At 38.6% G+C, this 24,479-nt stretch overlaps 1 protein-coding gene across 2 annotated transcripts in view; it reads left to right on the top strand.

The window, feature by feature from the left end:
* iPLA2-VIA (calcium-independent phospholipase A2 VIA) overlaps positions 1-19,932 on the top strand; it is a 47,726-nt gene extending 27,794 nt beyond the window's left edge. For both annotated transcript variants that reach the window (XM_083112439.1, XM_083112440.1), the window contains exons 7-9: positions 5,688-5,879; positions 13,445-13,649; positions 19,278-19,932. In XM_083112439.1, the coding sequence (XP_082968565.1) occupies positions 5,688-5,879; positions 13,445-13,649; positions 19,278-19,534 (654 nt within the window). In that variant the 3' untranslated portion in view covers positions 19,535-19,932. The remainder of the gene's footprint in view (positions 1-5,687; positions 5,880-13,444; positions 13,650-19,277) is intronic.
* The last annotated feature ends 4,547 nt before the right edge of the window (positions 19,933-24,479 follow it).

The following is a 24,479-nucleotide window of genomic DNA, read 5'->3' as shown; positions in this document are numbered from 1 at the left end:
CCACTCGGCTGACTGTCGATTGGACTCTGGAGTGTAGTTATGGAGCCATGTTTCATCCATTGTAATATATCGACGGACAAATTCGTGTTTATTACGGTTGAATATCGCTAAACATTGCTCCGAATCATCAAAACGTTGTTGCTTTTGATCGATTGTGAGCACGCGCGGCACCCATTTTGCACACAGCTTTCGCATGTTCAAATATTCATGCACAATATGTCCAACACGTTCCTTTGATATTTTTAAAGTCTCAGCTATCTCTATCAACTTCACTTTACGATCATTTAAAATTATTTTGTGGACTTTTTTGATGTTTTCGTCGGTAACAGCCTCTTTGGGGCATCCACTGCGTGCATCGTCTTCGATGCTCATTTTGCCTCGTTTAAATTTAGCAAACCACTTCTCAACGGTTGATTTTCCTGGTGCACAGTCGGAATAATGTTTATCAAGCCAAGCCTTGGCTTCAACAGTATTTTTTTCCGCCAAAAAGCAATGCTTTATTAACACAGGAAATTCTTTTTTATCCATTTTTTCACAAAAGCTGCTTCACTCACAATGCTATATCTCACAAACTAATTATCCGGCAGCTGTGAAATTTATACACGTATCTTTTGAAGGTTAGTACTAAGTAAAAATCACATGGATTTAATTCTAGTAACGCCATCTATGAGTCAGCCTACGAACTATTCAGCCTGCGATTTCTCAACAAACCCAAGGTGATTCAATTACCTCCATGATTCATGTACGTAACTAGATGGCAGAAATGATTTTTGCATTAGAAATATAAACCGTATTCTTAGAAATTTACTTTACAAGGCCATGGAGCACATATGGATAACGGTACAGCAGTGGCATGGCGTGGGATTTTTAAAAGTGTTACCGGTTATCAATAGGACATTTAAGGGAGACATGGGTGCCTCCCCACCTCATCCCCCCCCCCCCCCATGTCTTCCAAGTAGTTCATATAATATTAATCTGGTACGTCTGCAATTCAATACTAGATTTTGGTAAAGTTATTAATCAGGAAAAAAAAATGTTGACATAAGGACTGAAGTGAAATCGCAAACATTGGTTCTTGACACAATAATACGTAATTTGATATTTACAGAAACATCGAAGGCTACTTATAGAGCAGATCAATCCGACGACTCTTCTTTGAAAATAGTTATATGATGCTGGGGTCCCGGGTTCGAATCCTGGCTTGGGCATGGATGTTTGTGATGTCTTTTCATCAATTTCATCATATCATCACTCATCCCCATCTTCGCAAATTAGCCAAAAGTGGCACAAGCGAAGAAAAATCAATCAAATCAAATCAAAAAAGTTCTATGATGCTGACATAAAGTGAAGTTTTTTATTTGAATTTGAATTTTTGGGTGCGTCATGGTCCATGTTATCCACATCTGAATTCCACACGTTTTTTTTTTTTCACCTGAAAATAGAGTACATGGCCAACAAAAGAGTTTCGACAACTGCACACATCCACATAACCACGGATAGTCTTTATACCACGAAACATTGAAATGTCGGTCATATCCAGCAGACGACTTGGTTTTTAAATCGTTCAAAATAGGCTTTGGCCTCCCTTTCGCCACAATTTCGCTTTTTTTCTGCAAAAGAACGAACCGAAAGATTTCTTCAAAATATCTTCTATCGCACGATTACACACACTGTTCAGATAGGATGAACCCGCCACCTCGGAACTCGGAGCAAGCTCCATTAATTAATTGACAATGCCCGAAAACAACACAAAGACGAAAGACACCACTCACAAAACTCGCACTGCACAGTCCCTCCCACAAACCATTGTTTACTTTTGTAACACGTGAAGCACCCTCCTTGCCCCCTCCCCTCTCAGCATCGGCGCTTTCCCAATATTTCCTTCGGAACCTGCAAGAAGTCCAGTTCTACTACTGTTGCCATCTTAGTTCTTTTGAAACCAGATTTGCCCAAATTGCGAAACTTTTCGTTTCAAATAAGGCGTATGTAGAGTAGACGTAGTCTTCATCTGTTTCCTAACTACTCCCACTCCCATGTTTCGCTAAATCCACTGAAATCTCATTTCTGACACCACTACTATTTCGTATATTTTACGTCCTTTGCTACCTTTAAGGCTATCGCTTTATAGGATAATCGTGACTACGAGGATGCATGGTGAATTATTGAAATAAAATTATTATTTCTTTTTGTATGTAATTATTAATTTTTATAATTATGTAAGTAAAATAATAACAACGAACATTGAAATAACCATTTCTTGCTGAGGATTCAAACCTGCGACACCTGCCACTTCAGAGCGTGCTAATGCTAAGATAACAATCGGGAAATTATGCTTGTAAGTAATGTTTTCACCCAAAAATTGTTCTACCACCTCAAACACATTGCTTCAATCTGAAATTATTGCATTCCTGCGACAACGTATGTCAATCTCAATCGGCCCTTTCAACAATTATCACAAATTCCTGTAACCGAAATAATATTATATGTGTGAAATATAGAATTTTAGGTTGACATTTTTAGAAGGACACCGGACCCCTTGATCATACCCATCCCTCTCCTCTCCTTCTCGCCCATGATGTCGAAGAAGGACAAAGAGGGCTTTCGTAATCGCTGATATTTAGAGTAAATACAAAATATCACTTGGTAGTTTGCTTTCCCCCAGTGTGATTTGATTTTTTTAAAATTTTGATTTGGCGATTTTAAGTCCACTCATGCACAGTAATGTTAATCGGGACAGTTTAAAGTGGGATCCGAACCACTTTTGCCTCCACCGGGTATTGAACCCGGGACCCCTTGATTATAAGGCGGCAACGCTACCACTGCACCATCGTTCCCCAGTGTGACTGGACACCTTCAGAGTAAGATAGACCCGATTAGGCGACTTAGCTCTTTTCTGTCAATTGAATGTGGCAACACTGGTCTGTATCCGGTAAGGATCACCGGCAACTGCGCGGGCTAAACAGGCATGCCAAAAACCTGCCTCCTCCTCCCGTGGTCAGTCTTTGCCGCGACGGAAAGTCTTCATTGGGTGGGCTCAGGGCCCTTTCCTCATGTTGCCTGAGGAGGCTACCGGATCAGTCATCCTCTTCGCTTTTGCCGGTGTCAGAAAATATGTCAGTCTGCAATATTTACTTTACGACAATATTACCAGTTTATGTATGTAATAATATTTTAAGACGGGTTCTTCAATTCTTTATATTTTGGTGTTACCTGTGGTAACAGCAGCTACATGCATGCCACGCCTCTGCAGTACAGCAATTATGCTGACATATGAACAGTCCAACTCTATAAGTTTGTGATCTGTAACAAGCACGATCTTTATGCTATGCTACATCTTTTTTGTAATGGGAAGCGCACTGCTTAATACACCACTAACCTAATATAGAATATTGGACTGGTCTTAAAAGTGGTGGGGTTCGAATCTGCTTTCTTTGACTTTGATACAGGGGTATCAATTACCAAAAAATATACGTAACGTAAACCCGCAATCACAGACTCCAATAAGTACAGTAATATCAACGTAAGGTAGAATAGTCTATGTTCAGTTGAAGAAAGGCAATAATAGAAATATATATATATATATATATATATATGTATATTTTTAAATTGGAAATTACTATACACCATCGACTACTCTACGATACATCAATATCCTAGATATTTTCATATTCCCACTTAGAGGTGCAACTCAAGCAAAAAAAGAAAGAATCCAAATGCATGAACCCTGAATCTGGGTTAATGCAAATCTTGTCTAAAGTAAAGTTAAGTTGCATACACCCATAGAAACCAAATACTTCACTCGCACACAAAAAAGGGGAGAGTGAAGCCGTGGCGGGCAGATAATAATAATTGTTATCTGATCGCCACAGACTTAACTGATAGATTCATTGTAAATGTTAGGAATGGACAGATGTGAAATTTTTGCTCATATTGATGTTGATATATCAATATCAGTTGATAACAATGCTATCATTATCGGAAAGTATCGATTGGGATTCATTGGTAGCAGCCAGTTCTTTTCTAGTCTTGGCATTTCACAGGCTACACAAAGATGCGACTCCATACTTTTACAGTCTATTATCCTGGAAATTATGCAACATTTAAAATGTTAATTTATTGTGTACCAGTATGGTGTGAAAAAATGTTTTTTTGTATTAACTGGAATATGTTTTTCTTAATTCTAATATAGTTCTTTGTAGGGATGGGTCAGATTAATCTGTACTCTAACGGTAGCGTCCGATATATGTGAATCGGTGTATTGGTTTAACGATAAAATTACCAATTATTTTACCGATCCAATATATCTATAAATATCTTATAACTCAGTGCAAAATTCTGCCATTTTGTTATAATTTTTATGTATTATCTCCATGCCCTACTTTTTAAAAAAGTAAATGTTTAAATACGCAATTTGTTTTGCACTGCAGTCACCTGGAAACAAACATTTATTAAGGAGGTCAATGAACCATTCAGGTTCTTCAAAGACCATTTGGAATTTTATATCGGATCAGTAGAATATTGGTATCAGTAAATTTTATATCGGTATCGGCCAGAATTTCATATCGGCCCAAACCTAATTTTTTGAATATTTTTGAGTAGTAAAATGTGATAGACTGCCTACATTAATGTTAGTTAATATTCTGAACAATTTTAGTTGTTACAATGTTCAAGCATTGGAATCTTTTAGAAATGGTAACATTATAGGCATTGGCATCAGTGTTGGTTCAGCTCAACCCTATTGTAAATGGGGATCCTGAATTATTGGTTCACCTCCTTAATGTGTAACCATGTGGCTGAGGTAGACAAACTGCACATTTAGACATTTACATTATAAAACTAGGATACACAAAAATTAATTTTACATTAATTAAAGAAAAAATAACAAAATGGCAGAATTTTTAAAGTCAATTACATGCTTCTTATATACAGGGTGTTTCACTTGCTCTCGGGCCCCTGATTTTCACCTATAAAAATGAAACTATTGGTCATAATGTGATGAAATTTGCTACAGACATACTTTGCTGGATGAGGAGCATGGTGACTTCATTGGAGATGGCACCACAGTCCCTCTAGTCCTTGCGTGGGCATTCACGTGCATGTGGGCAATTCTGCCGTTAAATGCCAATCGTACGGATGTGTGCTTTCAGTCTGAGTTCTTGGCCGTGCTGTTATGATGCACCTGATAGCGGTTCGTGTTTGTTCGGGTTCGGTTGAAAGTTTGTGATTACAGTACAGTAACAAATCAGTACAGTATGAGGCGGTACTCAGTGGAACAGCATGTGTTTATCATTCGCACGTGCTGGAAAAAGTCTACTTGTGAATCTTCCACGAGTTTGTAAATCAGTTGGATGACGAGGAATTCCGTAATGGCTATTTTCAGCAGGATGGCGCCACTTGCCACACTTACAATGCCAAAATACAAGAAATTGTTAGTTCATCAATAGTTTGATTTTTATAACCAAAAATCAGGGACCGAGAGTGAGTGAAACACCCTGTACGTATAGCATATGTAAAATTGGAAATTACTGATAAATAGCTCTACCTATTTTCTCGAAAATGATAGTGCCAATTCTTTTGTCCAAAACATACAAGATATGTACTGAAAAAGAGAATTCTTCATTCAAAATGTTTGTTATAAACAATAATATTTTGTTTATACTTGATTAGTGCACGTTCATGTATTCCAGCTGGCAGTATTATCAACTGTAGTGAATCAGTCTCAAGTTATGGCGCATGTATTCCGAACCTACTCCTTACCATACAAGGTGCAGTCACAGTACGTAGGCTCTAACAAATACCAGCTGTGGGAGGCAGTCAGAGCATCTGCAGCAGCTCCATCATACTTTGAAGAATTCAGGACCGGAGACTTTTTGCACCAGGTTAGTTAAGTTCTTGCACAATGTGAACAATTTTTGGTGAATTGTTAGACTTTTAACCACTATTTCTTATTGACACCTTTCCCAAACACACCCTGCGTTCGGGGATTATGGACATATGAACAGTTACACGCAAATACAAAACCCTGAAGATGGAGACAGAAACAGTCTCTGAAACGTAGGTACGAATAGAAAGTAACATGAACCAATCACCTCTGGTCAGTTACAAAGAAGAACAGAACAATTTTTACTTGGCAAGTGTCAGTGTTATCAAACTCAACGTTAAACAAAATACAAGACATACCTGAAGCGATCAAGTCAGATAAAATCGATGTTCGATGTTTTGATCCTGCAAATGGGGATCTTCATCAGGAAGTGTAAAAACTAGTGTTAAAATTTGAGGAGGGTGGGAAGCATTTGGTACTATGCAAGGAATCTATCCTTCTTACCTTTTAATTCCTGTTTCAACATTTCCTGATTTGCAGGATCGAAACATTGATATTGTTTGACTGTTGATCACTTTACATACATCTTTTGCTCTGTTTTATTAACTCATGTTTTACTTCATAGAAATGGTTTCTAAAATTTGAAGCATTACGTAAGCAATTGCATACGAGGTTTCCTTGTTGTTAAATACACACACAAGGTTTCCAAGAATGAATAGTTTGGCGAGGTTACTGTGAAGGATACCTTACATATTATACTTTGGAAGCTGTTCTATTTTGTTCAGCAACTCAAGTGTTTCTGTACATGTGATGCACAGTCCTCAGGGAACACCATCTGGTGGAGAATTGGAGAATGAGGAAACAAGGCAGAACAACTGCAGTTTGCATTGCATGCAATATGAAGTTGCAATGTAAATTTATGGGTTGTAGTGCAATGTACACAGTAGAGTGGGATCCATGAGTATTACCATGCAAATTGTCCATCACCATGTTTGTGCACTTTATTTGACCCAATAAGAGCTTCAAGAATTAAAAGAAAACTCAAAACAAGCTGTTGACAACTTCTGCACCAGCATACATAAAAATCCATCACTTAAAAATACACAGGATGTAAGTGAAAAATTAATGAAAATAGTCATGAACAATTTGCATGGTAATACTCATGAATCTCACTGTACAAGAGAAAGCTCTTGTGTTTTAGTGCTAGCAGAACACAATTCATTGATTCTGTTGCAAAGTCAATTTATTATCCACGTCAAAAATATTGAGCCCTCGGTTTGAGTGCTTCTAAAATTGTACTCCATGAAAGGTAAAAGTCAAATATACCTCACTGCAAAGCTTCAAGTATCTATTTTCTATTACCTGGGGGAAACATCAACCACCCTCAACCTCCGCATCAATAACCCACAACCTGGGCTTCACTGTCGCCGTCCATACAAACCACCACAATATTCCTTACGACAACTCAGGTCGCAAAAGATGGGAGAGGCCTTATATATCAGCCATGAGTGCAACCATTCCCCCTGGTCTGAACAAGGCCACCCAGTAACTTCCCCAACTACCCATCCCTCCCACCCTACCCTGCCCTCCCACTCACAGTTTCAACGAGCCTGGTGACAACAGTGTTTTCTCCGTTCTACGCACTACTTTTATGATCGAGTCCTGGCAACTCTGCCAGATCTCCTACTTCTGGTTCCGTCTTTTTTCTTACACCGAAGATGCAGCGATAGACTGCGAAAATTATATTTTTTCCACTGTCTGGTGAGTGTTTCCTTTCTCCTTCTTTGATTCTTATTTTCAGTAAGAGTTAAGTAGGGTGTTAAGTTATCTTTCTTGCAAAATGGAAGAAAAACTACACTTTTTAGTAAAATTTTTATGATAATAAGAAAATGGAGTGAAGAATAATTTTCATTTTTTCTTCCTTTCTTCTTATTCTTTCTTTTTTCTCTATTTCCTTCATTCTTCTTCCTTCTCTCCTCTTTCTCTCAGAAGGAAAGAAGAAAAGAAGAAGAACAGTTCATAATCAATTGTAGATATAATATCAAGATTTTGCATACTTGAAGTTGGATTATTTTTCCACCACTATGGAAAAAATCAAATGCCTATATTTTCTAGATACTTCAAAATAAAAAAAATTACTCAAATGTTATGACTTCCGCCATTTATTAATTTATAGAATTACAAAATTCAGTTGTTCCATGAAAGCCACAAGACAAATCAAGAACGTTTGAATTTACTGTGACCGTACTCCAACACGGTGGCTGGGTACTCACCGGGAATTCTACGTGAAATATTGACTCCAGGATTTATGTGTGAATTCTACGTGTGAATTGCAACTTTTATTTATCCAAATCCCATTGAGTTTATACATATTCATGGTGGCTACTCACCGGGAATTCCTTGAATTCTGGGAATTATGCGTGAATTATTAGCTCTGGGAATTGTGCGTGAATTCTACGTGAATTTTTCTCCGTAGACGTGAAAAATTGCAACTTTTATTAATCCAAATTACATTGAGTTTATTCACATTTATAAATACCCTAAGATAATGTTTTCACATTTAGCTTTTATTTTTATCCAGAAAGGAAAAGAAAGCTGCACGGAAAATAAATCAAAATTCTCTCTAACTGTTTGCTTTGTTAGTGTCCTTTACAGAACAATAAACTATCTGGCAGATGGAAGATTATTGTAAGATAATACAGTAAACCCTCGTTGACACAAATCCCAAGGGACCAAAAAATCAAGAGTTCGTGTTAAAAAAATTCGTGCTAACAGGGGACTCAAATTTTATTGTTGCAATACAGTTATTTCTACACATTAACCATTTACAATACGTATTATGCAAGTCTTCAGAGAAAACAGTACTAAAGTAATTAACTTTTAAAGAAAAGTACCCAGATCATTTTCTGGAGAAAAATTCATGTATATTGCACTGTCGCAGACGAGAACGCTAATGTCTGGTAACTTCACGGCCACAAATCACTAACGATGAAATTGAGTGTGTCTTTTGGAACCGGTACAGCCAACCAGCGGAGCAACTGAAATCTTGAATGTCTAAATTTTTGGCAGCCTTACTTGCTTTTGACTGAATTATATAGGGGGGAAATTTTCGTGAAATAGTTTCTAATTATAGTTTAATTTAATGTAATACATATTATGTAATAATAAGAACCTCTCTTTATAACTTAAATTAGTCCACTTAAAGTTACATTTGAAGCACGCATATGGTTGAACCAGTCTATAAGTAACGTTTCGACATCTTCGTACTTAGCACTGCGATATCGCTTAGATTTGTTCCCGGAACCTGATGCAGCAGCATTAAGAATTTTTCCATGATCTTTAGGTATTGTAGATAATGTAGATTTGGCAATTCCATACTGTTTAGCAATTGTCGTTTTGTTCAATGCACCATGGTCTACTTCCTCTAGGATTTTCAGTTTTGTTTGCAGATCTATGCCTGTCTGCTTCCTGACTCCTCCCATCTTACTGCTTGCAACTTGATATTACTCGTACTGGCTATGTTTTAAAGAATAGAAAGAAACACATCTGAACACACAACTGAATTTGTTGGTTAAATACATATAAGCTCATTGTTGACGTGATGATCCCGATTGTTGAGTAATTGCACCCAAGTTTTAATCTTGATGTTACTCGTACTGGCTATGTTTTAAGGAATAGAAAAACACATCTGAACAGATTATTGATCTGAATCTGTTGGTTACAATACAGTATAAGTTAATTGTTGACAGGATGATAGAGATAATTGAGCGATTTCTTACATACCTAGCAGAGGAACAACAGAAAAAAAATATGAAAAACTTTGAAAGTTCATGTTAAATGAGATCTAATGATGCAACGGACTAAAAAAACAGTTCGTAATTCGTGGTAACCAAAATTCACGTTAACCGATAAAACTTTCTATAAAATATAACACATCCCTCCCGGGACCAACATTTTGTTCATGTTAACAGTGTGTTCGTCTTAAGCGAGTTTGTGTTAACGAGGGTTTGCTGTATAATATCTTGAATTTGATTAGGTAAATTTGATTTTGAAGTTCTTATACAATGAACATTTTCGTAGATTAGTATATCCCGTAACATTTGTGAATTGTGTTTGAAGATGTATTTCGAGTCTGAGTATGTGAAATTGCAAATGTAAATCCACACCTTTTATTATATACCGTTTAATTTAATTGAATCAGAATTTTTGGATACATTGGAATCACAAAGACCCTTTATATTGTTAATATACTGTATTTGTGTGTGGGAGGGGAGGGGATGAGAGGCGGTAATATGCAAGGTTGAAATTGAGAAATCATCTTGTAGCCTTGAATTTTTGGAAAGTTCGCCTTGAAAACTGGGAATTATACTTGAATTGTTTCATGGTCTTAAAGAGTGGTCACACTGATATTAATAAATGCCTTGAAGCAAGTTTTTCACAGTTTAGCTTTTATTTTTATCGAGGAAGGAAAAGAAAAGAAAGCTGCTTGGAAAATAAACAATCCCTTTACTGTGTTAGTGTCCTTTACAGAATAATCTATCTGACAGGCAAAATATTATTGCAAGAAAAGAAATCTTGAAGTTGATTAGTTTTATTTGAGTGTGAAATTCTCATACAATTAGAGGAGTATATCCCATAACATTTATTTGTAGATGTATTTAGAGTCTGAGTATGTGAAATTGTGATACTAAACTCTGCACCTTTCTTAAATTATATAAATTTAATATATATTGTACCATTTAATTGAATTAGAATTTTTTGATACATTGGTAGCATACAGACCCTTGATATTGTTAATATACTTGTCTGTCTATGTATATGGGTGGTGAGGGTGCATAAGGTTAAAATAGAGAAAATATTTGCTTGTTCCCTTGATATTTTTGAAAGTTCCTCTTGAAAACCGGGAATTATATTTTAATTCTATCATGGTTCTAGACTGGCGACCCTATACAAAGATTAGACGGTGCAAGCATTTATTCTCTTCTGAGGTGACGTTTCATGTTGAGAAAATTAGCACAGCTACCGAATTTGGGGCCCGGACCAATCATATGTTCAACAATATGAAGCACTACCTCACTTGTGAGGCTCATGTGCAAAGTGCATTATGTTTGCTTTCCAGAGAGGTGGATTGGAAGAAATGGGCTCATCCCATGACCAGAGAGAAGTCGTACTAGCATAGGAATGCTGTCCAGAATGTGTTTCAGTTAATGCAGATTTGTTGTAGTTGTAAATCACCTGTTTGCTTACTGTAAAAACTGTTGAAAACAACTTTGTGTATACTGTGCAAACACCTCACTGTTCATTCGTGGAAACACTGTAATTTTTACTATAAGTTTTAAAAAGTCAGAAGTTTTTTTTTCCTGTAGTAGTGTTATAGTGAATTTTTTAACAATGAAAGTATTTGCGAGAAAGAAATAGAAATTTGTGGGTATGGCCCATAATATATTTTTTGTTGTTTTTCTGTTATTAATCAAAGTGTCATTCCTTACTGTATACTCACTTTGGATCCAATTACAGCCACACTTTTAGGTTGTTGTGTTCAGCCATGCTCGACGGACAGGACATTTGGGTAATGTTGTGATCACATTGCACCAGGAAACTTGTCAGTGTGCTTGTGGAGTTTGACATGCAGAATATAACAAAATGGCAAAATATTGCTGTAGGAAAACAGTTTATTGAAAATAAATATTGGAGAGTGTGAACAGAGGGGGTTAATGAGATTTTGAAACATTTTCATTTTCAAATAACAAAAAAAATAATTTTAAGTTATTCTCCAGGCTTCTGATTGTAATAATTTAATTTAATTTAATTTATTTGTCCATCACAGGACTGAAGTCCCATTTATGTTGAACATAATATAAACAAAGATAATGTTAATAATACCAAATGTTAACAATAATGTTAATGTTAATACATAAAATAATGTTAAAATTTATGATAGTGTAAACATATTTTAAATAGAGTTAAAAATATTTACACTCGAATCAAATAAAATATAAAGTTTTACAGAATTTTGCACCTAATACATTATATGATTTCATAATTTGGAGAAGAGACACGGTAGTAGATAAATACGGAGAAACTAGTACTCACTTTATTCGTGAAACTGTTTTTTTCTTCTTTGTTCTATTAATTTCAGTGGCCACTGACACCATCCTCATTGGAACTTGTACTGTTGCTTGACGTGCTTCTATTGTTCGTAATTCTCCGGCTGCCGCTACGTCTGCATCCGTGCCATCTGCTATTTCCCGGTGCTAACTGTTGTAATAGGGGAATCCATGTATCTATCCACTATCGATGTTTAGCTCATGTGAGAAGTGCATTATGGCATGTATTTCGTTGATTTTGGTGTCTACGAGTGTGTATGCGGTGTGCTTGACTTGTACCTTTTGTACTTTATGGCTATTGTATTTGATGTCTTTAGCAAGACCAGTAGTGGCCTTTTTTTTTGCATCTGTTAGGTGTTGTTGGATTCTTTCATTGGCAGATCTGATGGACCTGGCGATGTAATGTGCTGTGCACTCGCACTCTGCGTCATATACACCTGGGTTATCAAAGGGGGAGAGGAAGTACCATTTGTGTTTGTTTAGTTTATCAGCTATTTTGGGTTTGTGCGCTACTTTAATGTCATAGGGATGAAGGGCTTTGGATATGAAATGTGGTGGGATGGTAGGGGAAGGCAAACCACTTATATTTGCCGTTGGAGGTTGATTGTGGCTGGGTAGGGTGCCTGACCTCTGTTTCCGCTTTACTGCACCAAGTGGAAAGTTGTGCTAGTGTAGCCATGTTTCAGGGCTATTTGAGCGATGGTGGCTATCTATCTCTTCTCATAGCTCATCATCTCTGCAACAGTAGGAGAAGGCTCTTTGATAAAAGTTCAACCACACTGTAGCTTTATGTTTGGGGGGATGGCTGGAAAGAGCGTGTATGTACTGGTTGCCTGCATCTGGTTTTCTGTAGACAGAATTTTCAGTTTGAGGATAACTTCTACAAACAGTCCGAGGGCCTTGCCATGGGCAATCCGTTATCAGCTCCTTTAGCCAACATAGTCATGCACTTGGCTGGAAAAAGAGATACTCCACACTCCAGAACTGCAATACATCGGATATGGAAGGTACACTGATGACAATAATCATATACAAAAAGGCAGAAGAGCTCAACCTTCTAGTGACAAAACAAAATAGCATCCACCCCAGGCTCAACTTCACCGTAGGACAACAGAAACATGGTAAGATCAACTTCCTGGACCTGACCATCAGCCGCACACTTAACAAATTCATAACCACTGTACAGTACTAACATGTCTGTAAATTTGACCAATTTGGAACTACATGCCCCTCCCCCCTCCCTCCACACACACACAAAAAATATTTGGTTCCATTCGGAGGTTAGTGAAACATCAGCTATGCACACAAAAGTAGCTTGGTGTCAAGAGTGATCTCCCACATTCTACCAGGTACGCCAGTGAAAAAGTTGACTAAATCTGGATCCAATGTGACCGTACACTTAATAGTATGCATTTATTTTCTCCACTGAACTCAATGATTGAATTACAATAATTAACATAGCATCATCCTTAGTCTTCCATATGTGCAATAAACTGATAATCTTTTTCATTGCTAGGATGGTGGTGTATTAGTGAACAATCCTTGTGCAGTAGCAGTTCATGAGGCAAAATTGCTTTGGCCAAATGTTCCAATACAGTGCATCGTATCCTTTGGTACTGGCAGATATCACCCAGTGAAGTTAGCACCCGATGAAGTGTCTGACAACTTATCATGGAAGACACGATTCTTTAAGATTGTAGATAGTGCAACAGATACAGAAGGTAAGTTTTATGTCGATATAATGTAGATTAGTCCAGTAATCTAACTTGGTAGCAACATGTAATACCGGTATCAGTAGTTTTAGTATGAAATAATAATTCTGTGTGGTACTTGTGAAAAATAGTAGTTGTAACTTAACTGTAAAAAGGCCCATTTCTCATATTCAACATGCTGAACCTCAACTGCGTAAAGCAGGATCTACCATACAGAGGGACAGTGAAAGCAGGCTGTTATCAGAGTCCATAATTCTAGGAAATTAGTTACCAATTCAAAAACCAGAAAATTAGATCTTTTCCTTTTTATTTTAACAGTGCAAGAGTACTTTCATAGAATTGTAGCAATCAACAAGTAAATATTTTCCCTTTCTTTATATATCATTAACCAGACAACTGTAAGCCATGCAAGTTAAATGATAAATAATTAGGGGGCAATGCGTGTATAGTGAATGCGGCCATACGACCTAGAATTCTAATAATTGGTTCCTGAATACCCAAACTAATATTAATTTAATAAGAAGTTAGAATAACAATAACCTAATATTGAACAAATAAACTACAGAATTTAAAGGAACCACAATCTACGTAAATTCCCCATTATATCGCCACACTCACCATTCACATTGTTAGTCAGAGCTACACCCCTCTTTCCCCCATGACAGATGCCTCAAGACCAAGCATGCTAGTTTCCTCCTAGCAGCTCCGAGAATACCAACCAATCAAATCCAGGCGTGACGTCATGCAATGTTAGGGTTATATAGTCAAACCTCTGATTTTATATTTCTGGATTTTACATTTTCCCGCATTCTCGCATAATTTTGCACTAAGTTAAAGGCTATTTATAGAAATATCAGGGTTGGTGGAATTATCGACAATTACTGATTAGACACTGGTTAATCTATCTTAATCTCTTATTCATGGTGGTTGCGGTAAACGTGGTTTAAAATTACTTACGTGAAATTTAGAAGATTTCGTACTTCCGCGTTGCACAATTTAATGGTTCAATCCTATTAATTTCGAAGATCCACTGTCTTCATTCACAAAAGGGTACGGCGTTTGAAGCGGAGATGGTACCGCGTCACTACATTGTTTGTTCCCGGGCGGCGGTGGTTGCGATTTTTCCCGTTCGGCAGCACTGGCGCGCGCATCTTGGTTTGCGTCATCTGCTTCCTGTTGTCCAGTGGCGTTGTCAGTTGGGGGGCTGGGCCGTGTTGCTCGGTAATGTGCTGTTCCTGATCCCCGCGTGGCTGGAGGGGGGTCGAGTATGTGCATAGCATCTTTTCTTTTTCGGGTCGGGGATCTTTCTGAGGACAGGGTGCCAAGTTGGGTGTGCTTGTCCATTGTCCAGGTTTAGTGCTGGTTTCTGCTGGATGATGGCATGGGTTTCTTTGATGGTGTTTTCTATGACAGAGCCGGTTGGGTGAAGTATGGATATGGAGGAGATGGTGTGGTTAGTGGAGTGGAGGTGTTGGGAGAGGCCTGATTTAGGTGTGTCGTTTTTGGCATCTTTTACATGCTCGTTAATCCGTTCTTGGACGGTGCGGATGGTTCTGCCAATGTAGGTGTTGTGGCATTGGCATGTGGCCTTGTAGACACCGGGGGATGCAAGTTTGGGTAGGTAGTATCTCTTGAAGTTGGGTAGTGCCCTTCCGATTTGGGATATGGGTTTGTGTGCTACTCTGATGTTGAAGGGTTTGAGGGCCTTGGCAAATTTTCCAGATGTGGTGGGGTGGTAAGGAAAGGCGATCCATTTGGGTTTTGGGTTTTGGGTTTTGGTTCGGGTTATCTCTGTTTCTTGGGTGTCTGAACTGGGCTTCTGTTTTTGCGTACCACATGGATAGTTGGTGCTCGGTGTAACCGTTGTTTAGGCCTATTTCCGTTACGCACGCTATTTCATCTAGCAGGTCATCTTCTGTGCAGCTGTGTGTGAAGGCTCTTCTGTAAAAGTTCATCCATACTCCAGCCATCCGCCGAGCCATAGATAACTGCGCCCTCCTTCAAGATAGTGAAAAGAAGAAACTAAGGAACACCCACCCCAGCCTTCCCTGTGCATATGGCATACCAAAAACTCACAAACCAGGAACCCCCTTGAGAATCATAGTGGCCGGCTTCAACCAACCAAGTGTCCACCTGACCAAATGGCTCCTCCAGAAACTGACCGCCCACAATGACAAACTCACCTACTGCCTAAAAAACAGCCTCGAAGCAAAAGAATTTGTCACCTCTTTTGTCAAAGCCGACAACTGCAAACTAGCCAGCATAGATGTAGTGGACATGTACTCCTCCATTCCGATCAGCGTTGCACTTGACTCCACCAGAACATGGCTACTCAGCAATAGCACGCCTCCATTTGTAACTGATGAAATCTGCAACCTTCTACAAGCCTGCCTCACCCACAACTATTTCCAGTTCGAGGACAGTTTCTTCCACCAGACAGGGGGCCTAGCGATGGGCAACCCCCTTTCTGCACCCCTATCCAACATAGTGCTGCATGTGGCCGAGAAGTCAATTCTCACCCAACCAGAGTTTGCTCATATAAGATACAAAAGATATGCCGACGACACCATAGTCATTTACAAACAGGAAGAGGACCTAACCCATCTCCTAACTGCCCTCAATAACATATATCCCAACATAAACTTCACCGTTGAAAGGGAACAAAATGGCCACCTCAACTTTCTCGACCTCAGCATCCGACGACTCCAAAACAAGTTCGTCACATCTGTATACAGGAAACCAGGTTCGGGCACCCAGTATATCCATGCAAAATCCAACCACCCACCAAAACAGAAAGCTGGAGTATGGATGAACTTTTACAGAAGAGCCTTCACACACAGCTGCACAGAAGATGACCTGCTAGATGAAATAGCGTGCGTAACGGAAATAGGCCTAAACAACGGTTACACCGAGCACCAACTATCCATGTGGTACGCAAAAACAGAAGCCCAGTTCAGACACCCAAGAAACAGAGATAACCCGAACCAAAACCCAAAACCCAAAACCCAAATGGATCGCCTTTCCTTACCACCCCACCACATCTGGAAAATTTGCCAAGGCCCTCAAACCCTTCAACATCAGAGTAGCACACAAACCCATATCCCAAATCGGAAGGGCACTACCCAACTTCAAGAGATACTACCTACCCAAACTTGCATCCCCCGGTGTCTACAAGGCCACATGCCAATGCCACAACACCTACATTGGCAGAACCATCCGCACCGTCCAAGAACGGATTAACGAGCATGTAAAAGATGCCAAAAACGACACACCTAAATCAGGCCTCTCCCAACACCTCCACTCCACTAACCACACCATCTCCTCCATATCCATACTTCACCCAACCGGCTCTGTCATAGAAAACACCATCAAAGAAACCCATGCCATCATCCAGCAGAAACCAGCACTAAACCTGGACAATGGACAAGCACACCCAACTTGGCACCCTGTCCTCAGAAAGATCCCCGACCCGAAAAAGAAAAGATGCTATGCACATACTCGACCCCCCTCCAGCCACGCGGGGAACAGGAACAGCACATTACCGAGCAACACGGCCCAGCCCCCCAACTGACAACGCCACTGGACAACAGGAAGCAGATGACGCAAACCAAGATGCGCGCGCCAGTGCTGCCGAACGGGAAAAATCGCAACCACCGCCGCCCGGGAACAAACAATGTAGTGACGCGGTACCATCTCCGCTTCAAACGCCGTACCCTTTTGTGAATGAAGACAGTGGATCTTCGAAATTAATAGGATTGAACCATTAAATTGTGCAACGCGGAAGTACGAAATCTTCTAAATTTCACGTAAGTAATTAATCTCTTATATTTGTACAATTATTTTACAAAAACCGACAAGTACTCAGCTAAATAGTTAGCCCTCTCATCTTTGGTGCAAGTGGTCCTGGGTTCAATCCCTAGAGGCAGTTCCAAAATATCAGCATTGACTCAGCACCGTGAGGGCAATGCATAGATAAGCTGGGACCTACAGTGCCTTCACCGGGTATCGAACCCCCGAGACTCCTTGATTACAAGGCGACAATATTACCACTATGCCATTGGGCAGACTACATCACCAAGAGAAAAGATGCTTGCAAGTCCTCGTACTCAATAGGCTGTTGCACCAGGAAGATTAGTTTACTAAAAGAGAGTACTTGAATTATTGGCTTATGTTCATACCAGATATTATATTATAAAGTGAAGAATCATGGTCTGTATATGGAAATATCGGACCACTAAAATTGTTCACTTTATCAAAATTTCTGTCATCACCCAATAAAAATACAAGGCTTGTCCAGAAAGTAAAGATACAAACCAAAAAAGAAATGTATTGCTAGCAACTAAAGTTACACTTGATACACTGATACAGAGGCTATTTCTCCACGTAAGTGCCACCATTGTCCAAACATTTGTTCAGACGCGGAACAAGTTTTTGTATCCCTGAATCATAGAAATCTGCTGCTGCATCTGGAACCAAGTTGTGACTTCTTCCCTGATTTCATCGTCATCAGCAAAGTGTTTTCCACCAAGATTTTCCTTGAGGTACTGGAACAGGTGGTAGTCGCTGGGTGCAAGGTCAGGGCTGTATGGCGGATGATGAAGGACCTCCCATTAAAACTGTGCAAGCAGATCCTGGTGACATTCGCTGCATGGGGGCGGGTGTTGTCATGAATAAAGCAGATTTCACTTGACAACATGCCTCTCAGTTTGTTTTGAATTGCACGTCGAAGATTTTTCAAAGTCTGGCAGTAGGTTTCAGCATTAATTGTTCTTCCAGGCAGCATGAATTCCACCAGCAGGATGCCGTGGCGATCCCAGAAAACGGTTGCCATCAGCTTGCGGGTTGAAATTGACGTTTTGAATATTTTGGCTTTTGGAGAATGGGTATGGTGCCACTGCAGTGACGGCTGCTTGGATTCAAGCATATGGTGGAACATCCATGTTTCATCACCTGTCACAATGGAGTCCAGGAATGTAGCTCCCTCTTCTGTGTAGCGAGTAAGAAAGTCCAGTGCATATCCCAGTCGTTTGGTTTTGTATTCGTCAGTCAAATGTTTTGGGACCCAGCTTGCACACAACTTTCTGTACCCTAACCCACTCACAACTTCATGAATAGTGGTTTTCAAACTGTCAGGAAACATCACACACAATTCTCGAATTATCACCCACCTATTCGCACGCACCTCTGCTTCAAATACAATTGCGAAGGTCGTCAGTGATCACGGATGGCCTCCCACTTCTCTCTTCATCATGAACATCACGTCGACCTTCTGCGAAGGCACAGCACCATTTCGCCACATTTTGACGATTCATTACGTTCCCGTACACAGTCACAATTTCTCAATGGATCTCTGATGGACGCTTTCCTTGTGCCTGCAAAATCCTTATCAAGTGCACTTCGCACTTGGCGGGATTCGGTATCGCCGCTACCATTTCCAACGTGTGTTCCTCGCACAAGACTCGGCGCAGCACTGACGACTGACTCCCAATCTTCGTCATGTGGATCACGGTTACTGCCAGTGTTGCCAACTTTGGTACACATTTTTCCCCTAACGTGCAAATGTGTTTGTATCTTTACTTTCCAGACAACCCTCGTAAGCACTAATTTTGATTACATATTTATTTATTTGTTTTTCAGCTGTTCACATAATGCTGAATGATCTTCTGCCACCAACGGTATACTACAGGTTCAACCCTTACTTAACAGAACATGTTTCCATGGATGAAATCCGACCAGAGAAGATGAAAATGCTAGAAGATATTGCTGCTATGTACGTTAGAAGAAACGAAGAAAAGTTTCAACAAGCAGCTGCTGCTTTGGTTGAATCCAAGACCCCAGTTCAGTATGTGAAAGATTGGCTTCGTGAAAAATACTACTACTTCGGACTTGTGTAATTTCAACATGGTTGTAGCAAATTTTTTTTTATATAATAAGTCTCTCCCCCTGATGAAGAAACAGATCAATGGATTTTTTTTTTCTATAGCTGTTTTGTTATTTTAGTTTGGTTTGTGTATATTTTAATAGGTGACTGTGATATTAGCATAGATGATGTGTACAGGTTTATGCATAGAATGTTGATTTCTAAGTTATTGCAAAATGAATACCTTTTCGAACGTTATCCACTGACCAATCTGTACTTCAGAATGTATTGAACATAGCATATTTGCAGTTGTAAATACTAAGGTGAACATTTTTTTAATGTAATTTTTCCAGTTATATTGATATCTAGTAGAAAATACTTCATGTTGACCTTTCTAATTTTTGCTTGAGATTTCTTTTTTACTTGATTACAGTAGTAAAATATTTGATGACTTATGAAATTTTGTACCTGTTAATCAGGAAATTTAACTGAAACTCTTAACGTAAAAATAATGCAAACTATAAATGTTATGACACACTATAAGCAAATTTAGAAATAATTGTTGTTTGTTATAATTACTATTGTCATGTACAGTGGTTTCAATATATCTGAATCAGTATTTAATGTACAGAAAAAGTACAATCTATAATTCAGGAGTTTTATGTAAATAATGTAATAATGTCGTGTAACATGAGTTCTAACAATTTTCTCTTTATGCTGTTTTTACAAGCATTGAATGTCGGTAATATGTTTAGAAAGGAAAAAAGTGCATGTGTATGTGCATTTAGCTAGTCATGCAGTGTTCTTTGTAGTATATTCTCTTCTTATTTTTACACATTATTTATTATAAGAAGTTTAAATTATAATTATAAATTTTATGCAAATTGTATGTTTTTTTTGCTCTTTCCCTTCCAAAAGAGAAAAATCTGCAATTGCACTGTTCTGCACACATTTTGTTACGATAATGAAAACACCCAATCTTTACTAAAGTAAGGATGCCAACACGAGAATGATATACTCAACTTTCTGGTGAAGATCTTCATGCCCAGGAATTAAAATCTTGACATTTCGCTACAGTATGAAAACTGAGGCAACACAATTTTGTAATTTTTGAGTAATGGTCAAAGATTTAAAAAAAGAATAATTTATTTTATTGCCTCATTTACACGTGACATTTTCACCCTATATCAAGGTCTTCCTGTGACAGAACTAAACTAATAATGATCTTAGTTTTAGCTTAGTTCTCTGAGGAAGACCCAGATGAAGGGTGGAACCATCACATGTAGTGTTTTTAGTGTATAGCAAAACTGCAGTGTTTTTAACATGGAAAACAAGGTTAATAGTATTATCATTAGAGGCACATATTATTGGTAAATAAAGAAAAATTTCGGTACAAAAACAGTCAATTATGTGTTCAAAAGTGGTAAATAAAATAAAATTTCGCTGTTATAGTGGTGAAAAAGCAGTATATAAAAAGACATTTTGGTTTTAAAAATGTGAATATAATCCCAAATTTGATTTAAAAACTGCACTTACTACACAAAATAAACATATACCTAATGGCGCATTTATGTCGTTACCAGAATATTAAGTTGATTCCTGTATAAAGGGGTCAATTTTTGCTTCTCAAATATTTACAGCAAAATTAATAAATTTTCCATGAATTGCATAACTCTCAGGATAATTGTGACTTCAGAAAGTGTAGTGTCTGTAAATAAACTCTAAATTTCGTGTTGAAGAATCTATTTCGCATTTTGCAGTTCATTTCGTAATCTTTCGTGACAAAACGGTAGGAAAATGAACCTCGCACCTTTCAGAAACATGAAAAATTAATATTGTAATGTGTTATTTCACCTTTCGTGTTTTTGTCAAAAATGAAATATGCATGCCTCTAGTTATCATTAATGAAAGAAGTTGTCACTTGCCTGAAATGCAAATGGTAAATGTTTGCATTGCTGTATGCCCTGTTAGAATATTGACACAAATTGATAGGATCCAGAATGAAGCTCTATAGTAGTCACAATTTTCCATGACACGTTCAATTATAAATGACAATATCCAGTACTTTAATGTGATATGCAACAGTTCAATCTATGAGTATAACTTGACAAGTTTAAAAACAAGACGCTGCAATCCATTGTTTGCGCACCTCGCATCACATTTCCCCACCCCATTGTCTGCGGCGACGTTCGTTCGCAGTGTTGCAAACCTGGAGGGAGAGGAATCGTCAGAATTTTCAACGAAATTTGAATGTGAAAGACATGAATTAGTATCCCCTCACCTACACTACCTATTGATTACGCTAAATTCTAAATACATTTTGATATTTTCCCTTTAAACCTTAAATGAATTAAGTTATATTAGGGATATTTCTTACCAGCATAAGAAATGTAACAAATAAAATGATAGAAAAATGAAAAATATCTAAACGATAGAACTGAGCTCACCTTCTAAATATTTTCCTATTCTCCTTCTTCAGTTTCACTCTCCCACTCATCCGAGTCTGTGTCTACCGATGAATCTGTGTCCGTGTCTGAATTGGCTTCACCAAATCTAATTATCAGTTCATCTACACGCTCGTCCATAAGTCCTTATCTTTCAAAGTAAGAATCTTCAATTTTTTTTCACGTGTTCACAACATTTAATCCATTTCTGTACAGAATATTCACTAAATAATTTTCCCAGCAAATCTTTCTTTGCGTCCAGTGAATCCGAACTGAATTCCCTTGCCTTACCCTTGATTTGCCCCCCACACAAGTTCAATGGGATTTAAGACTGCGTGGTAAGGCGGAAGTCGTATTATGGTGTGCCCCGCGTTTCTAAATTTCGTGTCAATCGCATACTGTTTCACATAAGGTACATTTTGAATTTTTAAGTACAATTTCCTTTTGTTTATTGTTCACAATGCTTTCACTCTATTCTCCGCATCGATTTCAGTTTCGTTTGCAGGTTTGTCTGTCGCTGAGAGCCACTGTACCATGAAAATAGTCATATTTGTTTCAGCTTAATTTTGCTGAGTTGGCACCACTGGTATTCTCAACGCCAGACCAGTGAGTAGAAGAGTGGTGGGGAGGATGACGTAATGGGAAGTGCTCCGCAGCGATCTGCGCATATCGGGACTTAACTTGTCAGGCTATAGTAATGAGCATTAGTGTTACCTCTTCCCACAGTAACAATGTTGAAGGCTGGTGTTAACAAAATCAAGTAAATTTATTTAACGTTTCAGGCAATGAAAGATGAAACAGCAAATTAAGTACTCCTTTATCCACTTATAACTGTTTTTATTTACGATATGTGGCTACTGCCACCATCCTCTCTCGAACTTGAACTGTTTCTTGGCAAGCTTCTGTTGTTTTTAGTTTGGCAACATGCTGCTAGGTGCGTGCACTGTTGCCTGTTAGTCTGCTGTTTCTTGATGTCAACAGTACATGTTTCAGAGAGGATGATGACAGTGGCTCATTAAAAACGGATAAATGAAATATAATAAATGGCACCAGACGTAATTAGTAAGAATGTAGTGTCAATAATAACCAATGAATAACCTTTATTTTCCAGCATAAGGTGTAAAACAGTATCTTTTCTAGTGAGAATCATTTACACAGTACCTAGTCTTACCTTATATACATACTGTCACAAATTTTGAAGGTGGCTGCTTACTTGATGTTCAAAGTCAACAACTTCCCTCAGCAAGAATGAACACCTGAGTCCTTGCTAGTTGAGCTTAGCTTTCATAATGGAATGGGGCCATTATCTAAACCGTGTAGCTGTTAGCACTCCATAAGGTCAGCAGGCAAAACTTTAAAGATGCTCCAGAAACTTCGAACTTCCTCATTGTACTGGAACAGGCCCAGGCAGGGATGGCCATGCACCGTAAGGACTGTGCAACTGGTGAAATCAGTGCCGGTCCATATGCACAGAAATCTTGTAAAGAAGCAATCATTGATGGTCCTAGGACCATGTATGTATGTCTTGCAGTTGAGTTAAAGCCTTGAAATGCAGTAAAAGCAAAGTGGCTACTGGTGCATTATGCAGAAAATAAGCACAGAAGAATTCTGTTCACCTATGAAAAAAATGTTTATACAGGGTGTTTCACTTGCTCTCGGGCCCCTGATTCTCACTTATAAAAATCAAACTATTGGTCATACTGTAATGAAATTTGCTACGGACATACCTTGTTGTATGAGAAGCATGGTGACATCACAGCGAGTGTTGGAAGTGGACTCTTAATGGACTCTTTTCACTTTGACGGGAGGTTGAAATTGTTGCACAGCAGTAACACTATATGCATACAGCTTTGCTTTTTTGGCAACTTATTTACATGTACTTGTGGAAACTCCCATTTCCTGCATCAGTATACGCAATGACTTTGGTGAGGCCAGCAATCTGTTTTTCACTTTCTGCACCATTGCTTCTGGCAGTTTTGGATGTCCTTTTTCATGCACATCCAACATTGTTCCACTTGTTTCCAGTTTCTTCACCAAATATTGCAGTTTCCGGACTCCAAACTGTGCAATAAATTGTCGCTGGCATGCATTTATGGACTCTGTTTTTTTTGCTATTAAACACCAGAATTACCTCAACGCAAGTGCATGCCCATGCAAGGACTAGAGAGACTGTGGCGCCATCTCCAATGACGTCACCATGCTTCTCATACACCAAGATATGTCCTTAGTAAGTTTCATTACATTATGACCAATAGTTTGATTTTTATAAGCAAAAATCAGGTACTGAGAGTGAGTGAAACACCATGTACCTTTGAGGAGGATTTCAACTTGCAAGATAACAGGATGCATGGCACAAGTTCACAAGAAGCTTCAATCGAGTTATGATGGCATTACTGAGCTTAATTTCTGCTAGAAAGGGGTAAAACCATCAGCCCAAGTGTACCAGGAGAGAATCGTGGAGACATCAAGGATCTCACCAACACACTTTTTACAGTCAGGAGTGGAGCCTCCCAGCAGGATTCTGCACCAGCTCGA

Source organism: Lepisma saccharinum, chromosome 26 (genome assembly GCF_977018435.1).
Source record: "Lepisma saccharinum chromosome 26, izLepSacc3.1, whole genome shotgun sequence".
Classification (NCBI taxonomy): Eukaryota; Metazoa; Arthropoda; class Insecta; order Zygentoma; family Lepismatidae; genus Lepisma; species Lepisma saccharinum.
This window is presented reverse-complemented; position numbering and strand designations above follow the sequence as displayed.